General features: G+C 36.9%; 1 protein-coding gene across 4 annotated transcripts; it reads left to right on the forward strand.

Annotated features, from left to right (window-relative positions):
- Positions 1–5319: 5319 nt before the first annotated feature.
- Positions 5320–18941, forward strand: LOC128018787 (nuclear receptor ROR-beta). Of its 4 annotated transcripts, none has more exons than XM_052604543.1 (11): positions 5320–5684; positions 10759–10844; positions 11123–11158; positions 11792–11933; positions 12208–12663; positions 13284–13405; positions 13615–13747; positions 14304–14411; positions 14714–14824; positions 14933–15045; positions 15908–18941. In XM_052604543.1, exons 1-11 carry the CDS (start codon positions 5678–5680, stop codon positions 16067–16069), a joined length of 1476 nt encoding a protein of 491 aa, XP_052460503.1. In that variant the 5' UTR covers positions 5320–5677; the 3' UTR covers positions 16070–18941. The 4 variants fall into 4 exon arrangements, with proteins under 4 accessions (XP_052460503.1, XP_052460504.1, XP_052460505.1 ...); XM_052604545.1 differs by lacking the exon at positions 5320–5684 and adding an exon at positions 11272–11378 and having other exon boundaries at positions 10766–10844; XM_052604544.1 differs by lacking the exon at positions 11123–11158 and having other exon boundaries at positions 5321–5684.
- The last annotated feature ends 538 nt before the right edge of the window (positions 18942–19479 follow it).

A 19479-nucleotide genomic window follows, 5' to 3' on the forward strand; every position in this document is an offset into this window, starting at 1 on the left:
ATTTTTAGATAAATTAGTTTTGTTTTTGTTTGTTTGCAGAGTATGTACTTCTATGTTTTATTTAAATAATTGTTTTATTTTCATTGCCAGTGCCTTTCTTTAAGATTTATATTTCATTATTTACCTTTCTTTTTCCCCTTTCTGGGCATTATTTACTGCCAATTATTTCCCCACTGTTGTAATGTTCCCATTCTCCCAAGTAACTATTACATTTTAAATAATATGGAAATGATTGGAACTGTGTGATTTAAAAGCCTCATTACAAATAATAGCAAACTGAATGGCTGAGGCCATTATTTACTCAGCTTACCTAAGAAGATTTCGATGTGCATTCATCTTTTCAAACAAATAATGACAGATGAGTGGGGTGAAAAATGATCGTTGTGATAGGAAATGACCAACATATGACCACTGAAAAGGGTGCAATGTAATTAACAGTTTCCTCTGAGCCAAGCAAAGCATCCACAGAGGATAGAGGAAACTAAATGACAGCACAAGTTTATTGCTTTGTGGTAAGGGATGAAAGGAGGGAGGGAGGGAGACATAAAGAGATAGAGATGGACTGACAGTGTGTCCCACACTTCCTTTAGGCAACAAGGGAAAGATGAAGGATGAAAAAGAAGGGAATTGGAAGGGATAGATAGTGAAGATGCTCAAAGTAATATGAAATTAAAAAACTGCCTGGATTTCCACTTGAATTTGTAATTCATTCTGCAATATTGGTGTTTTTTTGTCTTTGCTGATATATATATATACTGTATGCTAGTAGGTACTGTATTACTCTTGAACGCTAGTGTGTCTGTCCAACATTGCAGCTGCAGTCAACAAATGAGTGGAAGAGGTGTGAGTCATTGTAAGTGTGTGTATTTCTAGTGGCGTGGTGTTTGTATGTGTGAGAGTGATTTTCAAAAGTGGGTCAGTTTTGGCGGACACTGGGTGCCATGCTGATTCATAATAGATAAACAAAAACGAGCGCCGTGTGCCCATGGCCCATGATTGTTGAGCTAACAAGCTGTTCCTACACGTATGGCTTGTTAAAGCAGGGCAAAATGAACTTTGGTATAGGGTACAGTCAGACTTTGATTATGAGGAGATATAATAAATTGATTGTTTCATATTTTACAAAAGGTTAAAATGCTAAATAAACTAATAATGCAATCACTTCTGAAAGGTTGTTCTTTCGAAATTTCACTGCATTTTCATGACAATATTTCTCTTCCACCCTGAGCTGGCATTCAAGGTGTGTTTGGGCTTATAATCTTTGTGTGTACATGTATTTGTCAGCATTATGTTCGCCCTTTGTTCGATTGGCATTGTTCATTGAAAAGCAAAGATAAAATTCATATTGAGGGTGTGACTTTCTGGTAAAACAGCCAGGCTTAGTAGCATCTGCGTGTCAATCTCCTGAGGATTTCAAAGACCTTTTTAGGGCAGCATTTACTGGAACTGCTATAACAACGGCATACTTTCTTTACATGTCAGATAGCAGGTGATAAAAGATATCAGATTTCACGAGAGCTATACACTACAGGTCTATTAACTTCCTGGAGGACGTAACTTGGTATCTGAGATAGACCTGAGTGCTTGTTAGAAACAGAGTATGTAAACACACAGGAAAATAACAGGAGAAGAGATGTGGTACCATGAAGAAGGATAAATAAGAAGGAGGGTGACTGAATGAGTAAGATACCTGACCTTCAGAAGTGGCCATTCATTACAGTGAGGATAGTCGTGTCATGCCAGCTGTTGTCATGACAGCAGGGTGAAAAATATGAAAGATGTACAGTCGTATTCCTTCACATCCGCGTCTAAGGAAGAAAAACTATCCCCCTGCCTATATTTTTTTATAAAACAATATACAAGACAATTTAAAATTTAGGGTCAGTAAGATTTTGAAATAGTTTTTAGAAAGAAGTCTCATATGTTTAGCAAGGCTACAATTTATTGATCAAAATACAGTAAAAAATAATAATGTAAAATATTGTAACAAACTGTTTTCTATTTTAATTTTTTTTTTATGTAATGTATTCCTGTGATGGTAAAGCTTGAGCAGCCATTACTCCAGTCTTCAGTGTCACATTATCCTTCAGAAATGTTTCTAATATGCTGATTTGGTGCTCAATAAATATTTCCTATTAATATTATTGTTGAAAACACTTGTTCATCTTAATATAAAAATAAAGTAAAAAGCAAAAGTGTTGATTTGAAAAAAAAAAAAAAACTTTTATAACATTAAAAGTTATTTTACTGTAATGTACTTTTACTTTACTGAAATTTTGTTAAAGTTGATGCATCGCTGATGAATAAAAATTGTGCTAAACTATATGGACCCCCGTATGTCATTGTATAATTTGTTTATACAATTCATAAACTGCGCCATTTTTTATATACCATTACAATTTTATACAATAATTGTAGATTGTATTATTTTTGTTTTTTACTGTCTTCAGCTTACTTTTGTTGTTTCATGATGACGTTATAGCTGTTGACGTATTGTATATCCATCTGTGACTGTCCATCTCTTAAGAAATCATTTGGGCAGCTTGTGTTTACTTGCATGAGTAATGTATGTTTATTTGGTTCATAACTGTAATCGCACAACACTGGTATGCAAGTCAATAATTTAATTTCAAGAAGCGTCATCTGACATTTGTTCATGATACTGAGGCTGCCCGGCGGGAACAGCCTGAGATTAAGATGATTATCTGCAGTTGCTCATTAGTTTCATTTGAGACATTCAAGAAAATTATGAAAATGATCCATTGTATATGGCAGATGAGCAGTGATATAATCATCTCTTTGTAATATTCTCGATAATTAGAGATGAGTCAACAGAGATTCATGGCTTTATGTGTTTAGCTACTAAACAAAAAATAAAAACATCTAGACGACGCAATTCCAGCCATCTGGGACGAGGCAGACCACGGAAACCATGAGCAACGGTATGTGAAGGAAGCTTTGACAGGCCCAAGACGACAGTTTGGAATAAACACTGACTGCAGTTCTGAAAGTCTCCTAAGACCGAAGGATTCATTCAGGAACATTCTTTATAGTACAGTATAATGTAGTTTGTATAATGTAATTGAAGTAATGGGGATTTTAAAGTGGTATTTTTAGCCTGGGTGAAGATTACTAAGGGAGCTGCAGAAGGGAGGAGAGGAGAAAGAAACAGAAGATGAAAGGAGAAGAGAATGATGGAGGAGAGGATGGGCAGGGTAAAACTGGATTACACCCTCGCACAGAGAAAGAGAGAGGGATTATCCAGCCTGTGAAAGAGGAGAGGAGTCAGCGGATTAAAGAGATAATGAAGAGGAGTGGTGAGGGGATTACGCTGATGAGAGCTGGATTCACAATAATCCCTTCTGAAAACCAATATTTTATCAACTGCCAAACACACTAGCACTGATTGTTTCATATATTTCTCCATAACCTCATCCACTCTGTTTCTCCACCTGAAACTCATTCGCCATTAGATTATAATGCACTTCTAATCTCACTTCACGATAACTTTCTTGTCATGTTTTCCAGCAGACATTTAATAGAAATGATGCTTCATTCACTGTCTATCCGTGTGCCTCCATCTAATGGCAGCCTGTTTCACTCTATTCTCTGATGGAGCAAGCTCTAATTTAAGAGACTGTGGTAATATGAGACAGATGGTCAGGAGGTCAGTGATTGTGTGTGTGTGTGTGTGTGTGTGTATATATCCCTTTTGAATGAAAATATGCAATTCAAGACTGCAGGAAGGTGAGGAACAGACTCTGAAACAGGAAGAGGATTCTAAACAGAGGAATAATGAAAAGGGAAGCAATGCTCCTGGAGCAGAAAAGTTCATATGTTTACCCCAAGGAGGTCTGTTTTGACAACGCTGCACAAACACTGAAAGACTAATTTCCTCCCGTTCTCTAAAACAAAGAACTCAGTTTAATGTGTAAAAAAAAGTTGGAAACGAGACAGAGATAAAGTCTGAGGGAATCAAAAAGGTTCATGATGATAGGGACAACAGTGTAATTCAAAATAAAGGACATAAGTCTAAAAGAGAGTTATGAGAAATTAGAACGAGTAAGAAGGAGTGACCAGGCGGGAAGGAGTGAAAAAAGCTTTCTGTCAGCTTCTGTGCATTTCCACTGTTCTACTAACCTACATACTATAATCTCTTCTCTCCTCATTTCATAATGGAGACTCCCTGGTTACATCATGCCCTTTCCATCCTTTCCACTTTCACACGTCCTGTTATTTCATCCCACATAATTATTGTCATTGTTATAGTAGCATCCTGAAGAAAACTCCCTGCCTTCTCTCAAACTTTGCTTTAACTCTCAGTCACCCTCCCCTACAAAAGATGTTCACTGAAATTAGATTTATTTTTTGATAATCTTTTTTGAGACGTGAGAAGAGACAAAGCCCCAAAATGGTGTTTCTATGGGAGTCCAATTTGGGCCATTCATCTGTAGTAGTGACCATGTTTCTTATTTTAAATGTTGTCTCATTTGTCAACATTAAACACTGCATTTTTGCAATGCTTTTTTGAATAGACAGAGACCCTATGTAATTATTTACATCACTTATCTAAACATTTTTGCACAACATTTCTTCTTCTTGGCTATTTGAGAATGTAATAAAACTTTGCTATATGGCAAAGATACTTGTATTGAGCTCTGTTTTGGATTAATTTCTGTGCATTGCTTTATTCTTTATCGTTTCTCTGAATAAAACTGGATGCTAAAAGAATAAATGAAATTAATTAATAGATTTGATTTCCATTTGGCTAACTTGGTATAATCCACATATAATAGAAAAATATCCATACCCCATAAATATATGTGCAGATTTGCTAAAATATTGTAAAACTATGGTATATTCATGCAATGTCTCATTTAATCAAAACCACCTAAAAGCACACAATAATAGGTGCCTTTTTAAAATGGTCTTCAACTGTTTTTACTGACTGTATGGAAGAAAGAAATACACGGGCACTTATATGATAACCTGGTCAGGTCTGTTTTAAACCTATAAAACATTGATTTGCAATTTCTCTAGCCTTTTCGAATTACTTGACTATTAACAGATAAAACTGTGTTGAAAGAGCTTCGGCAGCAGTCAAGTACATTTGGTTTAAATGTGGAAGGATAAGAACACTGTTATTTTTTTCAACCGGTGCTGTGCTGTGATCACAAAAAATCACAGCCGCAGGAACCGCGAAAGATTCCCACGATTCTGCCACACTTTCCCACGCGCGCTCGGGCTCTGGCCTACAATATGGCTCTGGCACACGGATCCTCCTTAAAGCGCGTGGCCGAGTGCGCGCGCCGCTGCCTGAGGGCACGAGGCGGGCCAGTGGAGCTGGATCATGTGAGAGTCCACGCGCCGAAAGTAGGTTAGACTACAGTAGAGCACAGACGCAGAGAGAGAGAGAGAGAGAAGAGGGCATCATTTTATTGCACAGCTGACAGTGCGCACATTTACGCAGGAAAAAAGCCTATGATGGAGCGGAATTTACTCTGAAGAACCAGATGAGAAAAGCAAGTAGGCTGTGCAAGAAGTTACGAGTTTTAGTAGTTATTTTCTTACAACCGCTCTCTGTTTTGGAGTTTTAAAAATTTACCTGAGTTTGACTTTCGGCGCAGTTCAAATGTACTGGAGTTTTATTATCGTTCGCAGATAATATAGCATCAAAATGAGAGGTAAGTTCAATGAAATAAAATAAAATAAATATATATATATTGTCTAATAATGGAAACAATACTGTCACTTTGTCAGCGGTATGGTGAATGGATTTGCTTTGATGTTTGTTGCACGAACTGCGCAGTCTTAACTGATGTAAAGCTCGCAAATATATCTCCAGCAGCAAATCTGCACTGTTTGGTTGTTTGTAACATATGTTTCTTTACTATTTGATAGCGTTTTCCCCCCACTCAGACATATACAGAAAATAACAAGTGCACTGAAATTTTAAACTTTGCATGGTTCTGTTTTGTTTTTTTTCGCTTGTAAACGTGAAAGAAAAGCGATGAGCGTCATGAAGGAAACGTCTCGTGAGTTGCCATGTCCGCTTTTTATAAGCAAGTTGGGATTGTTTTAGTCTCTTTAGTTATAATATGATTGGTTTATGTTTTGGAGTTGTTGTTTTTTTTTTTTTTACAATATAGCCGCTCAATGTAAATACGCATTTTAGCCAAAAGCTATGTGATTTATTTAATAAGTACTTATATTTTAAATATTTAATTATTTTTAAAGGGATATTATTGAAATGACGTACCTTGCAGTAAGTTACAATTTAGACTATTTATTTATTTTGCTAGAATAATTTATTCAACTCTTTTTTTTTTACGTAGTTTGCTTATTTTGAAAAAAAAAAAAAAATCTTGTGATATTTGGCAACACTCCTTTAACTGTAGTTACTGTTAACTGCCACTAAGCCAAACCTATTATGTAAGAATCAAACAACGTGTTTAAAAATGCTTAATGTATCCCTGGCTACTGTCATTTGAACTGAATTAAAAAATGGAAAGCTCAAATGCTGCATTATGGTCGAACGCAAAGTTTATATGCCTTTGGTTAAGTATGTATAAGCCCTTAGCCGCCATGTTGAACTTGAGCTCAGCTTAATGTTTGTGTCTTTATCGTGATAATATGCTTATCAAGCAGTTGAGGGGAGACCCTCAGCTTGTCAGTAGGTTGTGTGAGCGGTTGGGGCACAGGGAGTGGGGATGTGTCTGCGGAGTTGTGCGTGTTGTTGTTTTACAGTCTCAGCATGGCCGCCTGTGTGACAGAGTCTATCTGCCCCTTTGACCTACTTCTGTCATTGAGCATTACAGCTTATTACAACACTGCGAGATCAGGAAGAGACTTGGTCAGTTTGAATATCGGTTTATTGTTTTCCTTACTGGAATTCTATTTTAACCTTTACCCAGTGCTGCATAACTGCATAACATACAGCGTGTTGGTAAAAACTACGTTAAATGCCGTACAAAGGAAACAGCGCCTCCTTTGGTGCAAAGGTATAACAACATGTGCTCAGTCAAGCTTATTTGCCTTTGATTTCAGTTGTATATTAACTGTTTAAATCAGATATTTATGCTTTTCAACTGAATGTTGCAGACTTTTGTTAGAGTTTCATCTATGAAATTCATAGCATGTGCTAAACAGTCTATAGTACCAGTAGAACTGAAAATGTGGATTAAAGCAGTGCCATTGAAAAATTTTATGAAATGAGCATTGGATATTCAGTATATTTCTTTTGACTTTGTCCATGATCCTGAGGAAAGGCACTCTTCTGTATGCAGAGAACTATAGTCTATAAGCCACCATTGGCTTTAAAGACTTAAGCAATGAGCTGTCTATAAATGAATGCTGAGCAGCTTAATGCAGTGGCACTTTGACACCTGCCCATGAAGTTTCCATTCATTTAAACCACAATTTGACCAGTCATTTGAACTGTGAGGGATTACAATCTTCTTTTTCAACATCAATTCAAGATATTCAGTAATTCTTAACAATAAATACATTATAATTGTTACACGCCTAAGGTGCATTCTTATGTTTTTTTAGTTAATGCGTCTTAAACCCAGCCTTTTTTTTTATGTGAAGCTTAACTCACTTTTTTTTCCCTTCATGAATCATTGATCATGATAATGACCAAGCAATTTTCATATTTTTAGCATTTTTATACAAAGTGATCTTTTTTTCAACAAGGATTTTTTTTTTTAAATTTTAAATTCAACATATAAAACCACAAGATTGGAAAATGACTGAATGCATGTATTTGTAGAGACTTTTATTGTTTCCTAATCCCAGCAGGCATCAAGATAATTAATACCCATCAGGAGTCACCTTACAATCCCTATCAGCTCATGTTTTTCAACTTGGTGTTGTTACTTATACCAAAGAATTACTCAATCCCTCTGTACATATTTAAAGAGAGGCTTGCGGTGTCATTTCACCATCTCAGTTTACTTAGTACAGGTAGGCCATTTTTAAGTGATGTGGGAGAGGAAAAATCCTTACAAATGAAATCTCAATTAAAAGTAAGCGGAGGCAAATTGAACCCTGTTTGTGTAATTCAGAGCAAACCTGCTGGTGAGGACAGAGCAGACTCAAATTGGCTCTAATATGAACTGCACACACACAAATCTCATAAAAGTTAGGTTAGTTATACACTGTGCTATGCGGATGCAAGGTAAATGAAACCTTTGGACGTTGCTGAACAAAGTTGTTTGATTACGTGCGATAAAAGGGCAAAGTCTCTGAATTTGTATTGGGTTTTTCCCAGCATTACTCTGTGAAACTGCTGACTGGTGTTTGATGGACTGACATACTGACTAAATGAAATAGAGTGGCCTAGAGAGAGGAGATAAGAAGAGCTAGGTTACTAACCCCAGCTTGCCCGATAAACATAGCACTCTAATAAATCTCCTCTTAATTAGTTTTCTGTAGTCTGACTGTGTTTGCCTCCGGTTTCAACAGCAGTGCTCGAATCGGTTAATCAAACAAGAGCCGTTTGATACTTTTGATTTGTCTTATTTGAATGTTTGTTGGAGATTGCCTTGATATGTTATGAATAATGGCTTTCAAAAGATGTATTAACTAATTAAACTTTTTAAAGTGATAAAGGGAGATTTATCAGACTAAATACCAGAGGTTCCTGATTTTAACTGAACAGGCGGTCATCTTGCTTATTCTGTCAGCCCTTTTGACCTCAAAAGTTTTAGTCAGTGATATATTTATTCCCATTTTTCATTGATTAATTTACCATAAAACTTGTAATGTGTCTTGACAATACTGTTTGATGTGTCATATTGCCATGTAGTCTGTGCAGTTTGCTTTTACCTGACATTTTGCTGTGTGATATTCTCAGTATGAAAAGTTTTGTTTAACTAACACATAACATGGTAAAACCAAGTCTTTATTTAATTCAACCTCCAACCACCATGCACAGCAGTCAAAACTTAAAAATAGTTTTATGTGAGCGCTACGAGACAGCTGGGACTCTGCTCAAATTCTTGACAGGCTGCCACATGTTGAGGGGCAAGTGTAAGTTACAGAGCCCTTAATGAGTGTACTGTAGATATTTCAAATGTGCAAAAGTCATATATCACTCCTGTGCCATTACATAAAATGCACCTCTTGATCATGTGTCTGTGCTAAAAAAAAAAAACCCTATATATATATATCTATAATATCTGGAGTCACTTATAGAGGCCTTGGATTTGTCTGAAACTGAAATGACAATTTTTCCTGATAATATAATGGTCTTTGATTTTTGCGGTTCCTCCTTAAACATGCCAAGAAGGGGGGAAAAAAAAGGAAAGAAAAAATAAATCAGATTACAGCACTTGTGAGGCTACCGCACAAGCGCCTCCCTCGGCTCGGTAGGAAAGTGTGTCAGTAGAACAGTTCAGCCCCATAGCCTGACTGTGCTACGCAGGTGAGTGGCATGTGAGCGGACGAGTCAGAATCAAAGCCACGCTGTCACAAGCCAATGGGAAGGTGGGAGGGGCGGGATGGAGGAATGCTCGTCACTCCGTTGCTAGGGTGATCTCCTCTGAATGAGTGTGTACGTGGAATGTAGCCAGACAGCAGTTATATAACACGGGGAGGGTGGGGGCCGGGGGCTCAGAATGGAGTAGAAGGAATGACAGCGAGTGAAAAAAAGATAGAATGTGTTCCATTAAGTAATTTCACTGACTTACTGTATTAAGGAATACATTTTTGTTTTCTTTCTCGATGCTTTGAAAAGTGCTTGAGCAGATTGTGTTTATCAACTGAGCTTTTGGAAACATCACAAAAACTTGTCTCATGTTCCCTCTGTTTTTATTTGCCCCGCTCTCAGACTCCATTGCTCAAATGTGACACACATCAACAAGCATTCAAGCTGAAGTGCAAGTCCTCATGTCATTATCTCTGGAGTGACTGTTCCCTGTCACAACAAATGTCACAACCTAAGATACCTAAGATATTGCGTCATTGCATAAAACATGAATGACCTTTCCTACATCCACGTCATCATGATAAAAACCTTTTTTGTGATCTATCTCATGCCATTTGGCTCATCTGCACTAGGTGAAGCTTCCTTACCATAGGCCCCTGAAGAAAAATTATATTGACCTGCTGTTCAAGGATAGTGTTTCTGCTTGAAAGAACAGCTTGTTTTAATGGGATATAGAGGACTTCCAAATGTAAGTGTGTATAATGTTGTTTGGTTCTGAGGAACTCTTTACACTCAAAGGTACTATTCATGAACCTGCAACTGTTTATAATTCCCATACAGAGCATTACAATCTGCTTAATTCCATCTCAGCTGTGCCAAGCAGAGAGCAAGCTTTGTTTATAAAGCTGTTTTTCATCCTGTGGTCCAAGGACTTGTGTTATTATGTCATCCTGAGTGGGTCAAAACCTAAATTATTTGAATGTGAGCTGTAGCGCTTAACCCATCTCTTTATGCATTAGCTGTGTATTGTTGCTGTTGAAGGAATATGACAATAGCAAAGTTTCCACGTCCCTGTGAGAGTCAGACCAGACCTTCAGGCTCGGCGCCAGCCTATATTTCTTTTATGTTTTTGATTGATTGCTCAAAGATCAATGGGTCAAACAAAGAACACTGTAGCTGTAGCTCACTTTAGAACTGTAAGTAGCAGATGGATTTCAATGCTTTGTGTGCTTTGTGTCAGGACCTTTCTATAGGCTGTGTATGGGAGGTGCTGGGTAAGTGTGTCAAACTTTAGCCAATGTTTCATGTTCCACTTCTCCCTCTCTTAGCACAAATCGAAGTAATCCCATGCAAGATTTGCGGGGACAAGTCATCGGGCATCCACTATGGCGTGATCACTTGTGAAGGCTGCAAGGTAAGAGAGCATCCTTTCAGTCAATTCATTTTCAATTCTATACAAGGTTTAAAGGGATAGAGCAGACCAAAATGCCAATTTTATAATAATTTACTTACCCTCATGTCATTCCAAACTTCCACGTTGTTCTGTTTTTCTGTGTAGTGCAAATTAAGATATTTTGTCGAATGTTTCACTGTTTGTCCATACAGTGAAAGCCAAAGGGGCCCAAAACTTTAAACCCCTGTTTATTGTATGGAAAAAACACTGAGACTTTTTAAAAACATTGTTTTCTGCAGAAAAAGAACATCATACAGCTTTGTAACAGCATGAGGGTGAGTAGATGATTATAGAATTACATTTTTCTCTTTAAAAGACCAACATTTCTTAGAATTGCTTTAAAGGTTTCTGTCAAATTGTTTTCCCCCAAATTTTCCCTTTTCTTCAGATAAAAAAAGGTAGAATAAACACATTTGAAGTATACAAGACTTGCAAGAAAGTTAGAGTACCTTGTAGTTACACCCTGATGACGTCTTCAGACCGTTTCCTGAAACGGTAAACAATTCAACCCCTTTATCTGATTGGCTCTCCAACGAGTCAGAAATCTCAGTCAGCTTGTATTTGACCACAAGACACACAATGTGTGCCAGATCTGATCTAATGTTTCAGACTCTCTGCCCGAAAGTCTTTGCCAAATGACGTGCTCTTTGTATTGAACCACATTACTCCACATTATGATTTTTTCAAACCGTCATGGATTGCATATGGTATTAATAAATGATGGCATGATTGCACTGGTGTCTGAACCAATACAGCTAGTCCTTGAGATTTTGATACTATGAAAACAGTGAGGTTTTAGAGTTAATTGAGGTTTTGACCTTGATTTACGAACAATGAGGAAATGGAAAGGCGGGCACATTTCTTGAACTCAGTTTTTTTTTTTTTTTTTCACATTTTCATTCATAAAGGGCTTCTTCCGCCGAAGTCAGCAGAACAATGCGATGTACTCCTGCTCCAGGCAGAGGAACTGCCTTATTGACCGAACCAATCGCAACCGCTGCCAGCACTGCCGCCTGCAGAAATGTCTGGCACTTGGCATGAGCCGTGATGGTGAGTCTAATTTTATGAAAAATCATATTTCCTACTGGAAATGGAGTATCCTTGAGCTCTATTAAACACAGCTGTGGTGTTAGTATGACTGTTAGGACTTCATTTAGCCACTGGCCGAAGAAACACAGTCAGGCATGAAAAGTAGTTTCAGTTTTGATCTCCCCTGTGTGGTATGATGTTGGCACGTTCCGTGTTTTTAAGCTTGCTTTTCAGTTCTTATCTAAAATCAAATATAACTGTTGTCTTACTTTCCACACCCTCCTTTTCTCTGCAGCGGTGAAGTTTGGACGCATGTCAAAAAAGCAGCGTGACAGCCTTTATGCCGAGGTTCAGAAGCACCAGCAGTCCCAGGAGCGGACAGGGGGCTTAGGCAATGGTGTACCCAGCCATGTTGGTGACGAGGTCGGGGAGAACAGCAGCAGCCAGGGCCGGACCTACAGCCGGGGCTCCAGCACCACACTAAGTGACCTGGATGACATAACCACGCTACCAGACGGTCTCTTCTTTGATCTGCCGCTCACACCGGAGGAAGCTGCTGACTACTGCAGCCTAGAGCTGCTGGGAGGAAGCGGTGGGAGCAGTGAGTCCTCCCAGAGTTCTCCTGAGCAGAACAGACAGGAGTTTAGTGACACAACACGGATCAAACACGAGTACCAGACCCTGCACGAGACGGGACTTTACACTCGCTCATTACTTAACCCACCTGAAGGCTGTTCCTTGATGGAACTCGGTTAGTATACAGTGATAATGGAAAAGTATGCATATTCTATTATATTACTGTATATATAATATGTACCAGTATGCACTACCGTTCATAAGATTGGGGTTGGTAAGATGATTCTTTTTTTTTCATATTTCTGAAAGAAGTATTTAAATCTCACCAAGGCTGCATAAATGCATAGATGTATTTGCTGTTACTTTTGAGCAATTGAATGTGTCCTTGCTGAATAATAGTATTACTTTTTTTCCAACAAAAAAACAGTCCAACCCCTAACCTTTTTTGAACAGTAGTTTTTGAATATTATTAAATGTCTATGATTAATTATTTGTTTGTTTGCATTAGAAATTATGCTATTTTCTCTAAATAAATAAAAAATAAGAACGAATCAATTGTTTTACATGCAACAAATTCCATGTTTTAAAAAAACAGTTTTATTTTTTATTTTGTTGTTTAAATGTTAACCTTAAGTGAGCAATTTGAAAATTAACATGTATCATTCAGCACCGACTGATACCACAAAAAAATTAAATCTAATTTCTGTCATTTATCTTTGTGACATTCTTCCATATTTTATATAATCTTTATGATGTTGTGTTTGATCATATTGTAAAAATGTATGTTTCCTTTAGAACGGATTACACAGAATGTGGTAAAATCCCACATCGAGACAAGTCAGTATAGCACAGAAGAACTGAAAAGATTTGCCTGGACGCTCTACACACCTGAGGAGATGCGTGTCTTCCAAAACAAGGTACCACAGGGTGTAACCGTATGTACAATATATCTATGTTATGATCCAAGCAATTGCCCAACCTTAAATTCCATTTTAATGAATAACACAGAATACTTAATATTTAAGGGGCTAATTAAAAACAGATTAAAAAGTACGTCAAGTGCACATCATAATTGTGAATAATTAGAACATGGGTGGAAGAGTCTAAAATGTATTGCTTATCCAAGTCCACAGAGGTAATGTGGCAGCAGTGTGCTGAGTACATCACGAACGCCATCCAGTATGTGGTGGAGTTTGCCAAGCGCATCTCTGGATTCCTGGACTTGTGTCAAAATGACCAGATTATCCTTCTCAAAGCAGGTCAGCATCAACTCTGTGCAAGACAGCAACCAAATCAGTTATCTGTTATCCACATTAGTTAATACCTCCAGTAAATACACCTAAGTGCCCAGTTTATATTTCTGGTTAACCCTTCTAATACAGCATATTTATTATGGCATGATAGTTGTATGTTTCATTTCTCAACTGTGTTCTGACAATGGCTCTGTTGTTGTTTTCTCTCACCCATTTTCCCCCGCTTATGTCCTCCCTATTTGCATTGTGTGGTGTGCCTTTTACCCGATTTTAAATGGAAACAAAAAACACTTTTGTCTTTTTTCTTTCTTTTCTTTTAAAACAACCATCATTGCCATTCGATTGAATGTTGACATCACTCTTTGATTGTGAAAATGATGACTGTTTTAATGAAACCTCAATTTGAAAACATTTTGTAATTTGTGCAATTAAATCCTAACTGTTTTTTGTTTTCCTGTGTGTACGTGTGCATCGTGGAGCATTCGTTTGCCTATTTCTTCCCCCTGCCTCCCTCTTTCCTGCCTTTCCTATGTCCATCTTCTATGTGGTGCTGCCCATCCAGGCTGCCTGGACGTGCTGTTGATCCGAATGTGTCGGGCCTACAACCCCATCAACAACACACTGTTGTTCGATGGAAAGTTTGCAAGCCCACATCTCTTTAAAGCGCTCGGTGAGTCTATTCCCTAGACCTTTCACATAATTTAGAACCTTGTGGCATTCCGAAGGGCATGTTTGGTACTTGTATGCAATTAACCTGAGCAATGGTACACCATGTGCTGTAAAATCACATGATTAAGTCACTGTTACTCTTTATATAGACCTAAACAAACATTCATTTTAAATGCAAAATAGGTCAATTAAAAGATTGCTGAAGTTGGCTAAAGTTGTGACATTTTTTACTGCTCTTGGTAAACTGTGCTCTACTATTTTATTTATTTTTCAAATGTGTTTTCTGGGTTTTCCTGTCTGTAGGATGTGATGATCTAGTGGGTGCTGTGTTTGAGATGGCTAAAACCCTGAGTCGGCTACAGCTGTCTGAAGAGGAGATGGCTCTGTTTACCGCCACTGTGCTTCTGTCTCCAGGTGGTTTTACTGTAAAATTAGTTTAAAGTAATCTTTAACTCTTACAGTCTTTCCAAAAGATACATAACCAGACATTAGAGTTTACTCTTCCACCAATTTATTTTACAGACAGACCGTGGTTGACAGATGCTCAGAAGGTGCAGAAACTTCAGGAGAAGGTCTATGTTGCGTTACAACACTGTCTTCATAAAAGCGGTGCCCCTGAGGAGAAACTGGCAAAGGTACTGGGGAAAAAAATCTTAGGAATGGATGAAAAACAAGTTCACTCTCTCACAGCTGCTAAATGTGAGAAAATCAGGGCTGTCCAAATAAACACATGCAATTAAATATATTTATGCCATTCTGATTTTTATGCTGTTCACACACTTAATCAGTTTGACATTTTAACTGTTTTTTTATTTTTATGATTTGTGTGAATTCTTAAAACTGTTCCAAACCTTGTTGACTATGACAGATGTGTCAAAGGTCCTATTTGTCAGTGAATAATGGAGAAGACTTTATTTATTCTAAATATTATAATAATAGATGTAAAGTGTCAAATTCTTTATGAATTAATAATATTCATCTTTGTATGGTGAAACATGATTATTTTTTTCATTGTTACACATTACTGTTAGAACGTTTGGGATCAGTAAGTTGTTAAAAGTTAAGGAATACTTTTATTCTACAAGTATGCATGAAACTGATCAAAAGTGACCGCAAAGACAATTACAATTATTCAGAAGTTTTATGTTTCAAGACTGCTGAAAGGTTAACCAAAAAAACTAAATTAATGTTGCTGTTTTTTTTATTAAATAAATGCAGCTTGGTGAGCATAAGAGAGAGCATAAGAGAAAAAAATATTACAGACCCCAAACTTTTGATTCATAGTGTATATTATTAATTTCCATAAAATTAATTTAAAAAGACCCAAATGCACACATTTTTCACTACAATTTTTTTTTACACTTACATTAGAATATTGAATATTTAAGAATTTTATCAATCATGTTAAATGATATTATACATCTTTTTTGTGATGTTTTTATGAGTTATGTAGTAAAATGTTATAACTGCTTTTTTTTTTTTTTATTGACTCAATAGATGGTGTCCAAGTTGCCCATGATGAAGTCAATTTGCAACCTCCATATTGATAAGCTGGAGTTTTTCCGTCTCCTTCACCCAGAAACGGCCTACAGCTTCCCTGCTCTCTACAGAGAGGTTTTCTGCAGCGAGATCTCCTTCCCAGACTCCACCGAGGGCTAACATTCATTGAAGTGTCATATTGGCTCTGATGCAAGACAGAGAGAGGAAGAGACAGGGAATGGAAATAGGAGGAGGTAGATGGATATGTGTTTGAGAAAAACCAGCAACACACTGACAATCTTGCACGTTACACTTTAGGACCTCATCTATAACCTCCCTCCTGATGGAGTGATTCACTCCTCTATTTGAACAGGACCCACATTTCTTATAAGATGCTGTTTAATATCAGCAGTCATTTAAGGTGCTTGTTACTCATGCTACCTACATATAGTGACTCGAAGAGAGTAAATGAAGTATATTTAATTAAAAAGAAAAGAGTATTCGAAGTGCTTGAAAAGTGGATACTTCCCATTTTCAGAGTAGACTTAGGAAGAAAACTATGAATGTAACTCAACTGACATGTGGCAAAGCCTCAGGATTTAGACAGAATGTATTATGTATTCCTGCTCCATATATAAAACAAGCTTTTAAGGCCTGGTTTCTGTAAACTAACAGTTTTGAATCCATGCAAAACTGTTTAAAGGGACCAATGCATGTACACCTGAGGTTGTAAACACCAGATGAGCAGCTTCACTTTAACAGACTGAACACTAATGCACAGCACACTGCACAGGCCATACGTGCACATGGTTGTCATTTGAGCTCTTTATTTTTGCATATAAATTTAAAAGATGCAACTAAACTAATGAAAACCTCATCCTTATTTCCCTTTCCCATGCAAATGCCACTTTGTATAAAGACATCAGATGATATTTTGATAACCTCATTAGATCCGAAACCACACGTATGTAGAAAGATAGATGTATTTGAGAGTATATTTATAAACAGAGCCTGTAGATAGCGTATGTAGGCAGAGATAGAAAGTATGCACCTTAGATTGAATGTTCTCAAGCCCTTTCAAAGACTTCCCAACCATAGGAGATGAATTCTGGGCTGGAGTTGGAATTGGCATGACATGCACATTTTGAAAGCTTTAGATTTAGATGCAGGTGGACAGCACTTAAACACTCAACATAAAAAGGACTTTGCAAGAGCAGGTCTTTGCTGTCTCTTCACATTAAATGGCGAAAAGACAATGCCACTATATGAGACTTTCTGAAGCGCAGCAAAACACTCAAGACAGCTCTGGAAGCAAGGCCTTGGGAGAATGCAAAGAACTTGGAAGGACCTTATATTTCTAGAGACAACGGCCAACCTGAGCTCACCGTCAGTCATGAGGACACCACAGAAATGTTGTAACTTTTCTGTTTCTACAGCTGTGAGGATAAGTGGATTCACAGGCCATACCTCATGCTTTGCATTGTGTCTGATTCGGGGATCGGTGTTGTGTTGCTATGTGATTATTTTTTCCCCATCATCCATTTGCCCTTTGTGTTCACTTCTTACACCACTATTGGTCAACAGAACCATCAGCTACCCCCCTGAGTTAGGGAATACTGATTAGTTTATGTTCCAAAACTCAAACCAAAGGAGAAAGATCTACTATCTGTCCGTTCTTATGAGGATTGGTCTCAGAGGAGGTGTAAGAGTGGCCCAGAAACCAGACTGCAAACTAAAGCCCAAAGGAGGGCTTTTCGAAACCCTTTAGTGCCCGGTTCTAGCTTTTTGAGATTACAGAGATAATAAAATATGTTTTGAATGATTGATAAGTATCAACGTCCAGTTTCCTGATAGATAAACTTATCAAGCTCATCTGATGTTTTATTTTTGCACTGCTGGACCAGTGCCTAACTGTATATTTTCTTGTAAGATTTTATATGGTTGGTATAATACACATTTTCTGGGTGTTTAACACCGTATCATAGTGTCTGCCTGTGCAATAGTCAGTCTTTCCATTTTTAGTATTGACGGCTTTCACAAGCTGAGGGTCTGCTTGGATTTCATAAGCACTCCATCTCAGATCGTTTAACACCCCCTTTGCTAAGGTCCGGCTACACATTATTTTTTTACTCTTGTCTATTAGCTTAAATTAAATTAATGTGTGAAGGTGGAGAAAGATTGTGACAAAGTGCAACTACTTTGTAAAAAACTTTTAGAGTTTTAGACTATGTATATTTTGGAGTGTAACTCACAGCCCTAAAAAAAGCCACAAGTGTCCGGCCTGTCCTTGAGGCTAGTTCTGGAAGTGTGCACTCAGTCACTCAGGGAGATAGCTGGGTTCTCTGTCCTAAAATGTCTTCTTCAGTTAGCCTTAGCAAGACACCTTGAACCAAATAGAAGTTTTTAAACCTTGATCACTGTGTTCTTGTGAATGTTAATCACAGAAGTATGAAAGAATTTTACCCCTGTCTTATATCAGTGCTTTTGGAGGACTTTTTCAGTTAAAATTGCTTACAAAAATGAATAGGATCAAAACTAAGCTGTGTGTGTATGTATATATGTGTGTGTGTGTGTGTGTGTGTGTATATATATATATATATATATATATATATATATATATATATATATATATATATATACACACACACACACACACACACACAACAATGGATTTAATCTTTAAATCTAGTGTTGTTGTTTTTTATTGGTTTGTGATATTTTCTTTCATCATTTCTGTGCTTTTATGTAAAATTTTCTCACCCACATAGTGTCGTCCTTTGTCTTGAAGAATTAAAATTGTATTTTTTTTAAACAGCACTTTTTAAGCAGAATTCCCCTACATGAGTCCTAATTCTTTGCCATGGTCCTTCTGTGGTTGTTTCAGTTGTAACTTTATTTTTAAGCAAATAAATCATATTATAGATTTAAAGGAATATAATTTATGGTGTATTATGGACACAGAGAATAAAAGAACCCCATTTAGAGTTAATATTGTACAATAAGAATGATATACATGGATTCCAGAATGTAATAAAGGTATTTTTACTTTATACTGAATGTTCTGTGGCTGAATTTAATTGTTTATTTATTTATTTGTATTACATTTTTATGTAAAATGCAATGCAAGACCGAAATCCCCAAAGTTCCCATATCTTATTCATGTCTAGAGACGGGGGAGAAAAGTGTGTAGATGGGTAAGTTACAACAGTACTGCTCACTTATTTGATAATAAATATGTTTGTGTATAGCCTACTGTTCACTGTATTGGGCTTAGTAAGATTTTTTATTATTAAAAAAAAAAAAAAACCTTTATTTAACAAAGAGGCATTAAATCGATCGATAATGACTTACAAAAAATGTCAATTAAATGCTGTTCCTCTGAACTTTTTATTGAAGGAGAATAAATAAAAAGGCATAACACAACCGCTTAACTTTAAAATAAACATAAAGAAATATATAGGCTATTAAAAAATATATTTGCCATTCAAAAATATCATAAAATTGAAAACAATTGTAAAAATATTTTACAATATTACTGTATTTGTGATCAAATAAATGCAGCCTTTGTGAGCATGAGATAATTATGTACT

Source organism: Carassius gibelio, chromosome A8, assembly GCF_023724105.1.
Source record: "Carassius gibelio isolate Cgi1373 ecotype wild population from Czech Republic chromosome A8, carGib1.2-hapl.c, whole genome shotgun sequence".
Lineage (NCBI taxonomy): Eukaryota > Metazoa > Chordata > Actinopteri > Cypriniformes > Cyprinidae > Carassius > Carassius gibelio.

Excerpts from the sequence above, each read along its gene's own strand:
- LOC128018787 (XM_052604543.1), top strand. Across the intron at positions 10,845-11,122 it reads TCACTTGTGAAGGCTGCAAG|AAAAAGAACATCATACAGCT; the intron begins GTAAGAGAGCAT and ends TGTTTTCTGCAG. Across the intron at positions 11,159-11,791 it reads AGCTTTGTAACAGCATGAGG|GGCTTCTTCCGCCGAAGTCA; the intron begins GTGAGTAGATGA and ends TCATTCATAAAG.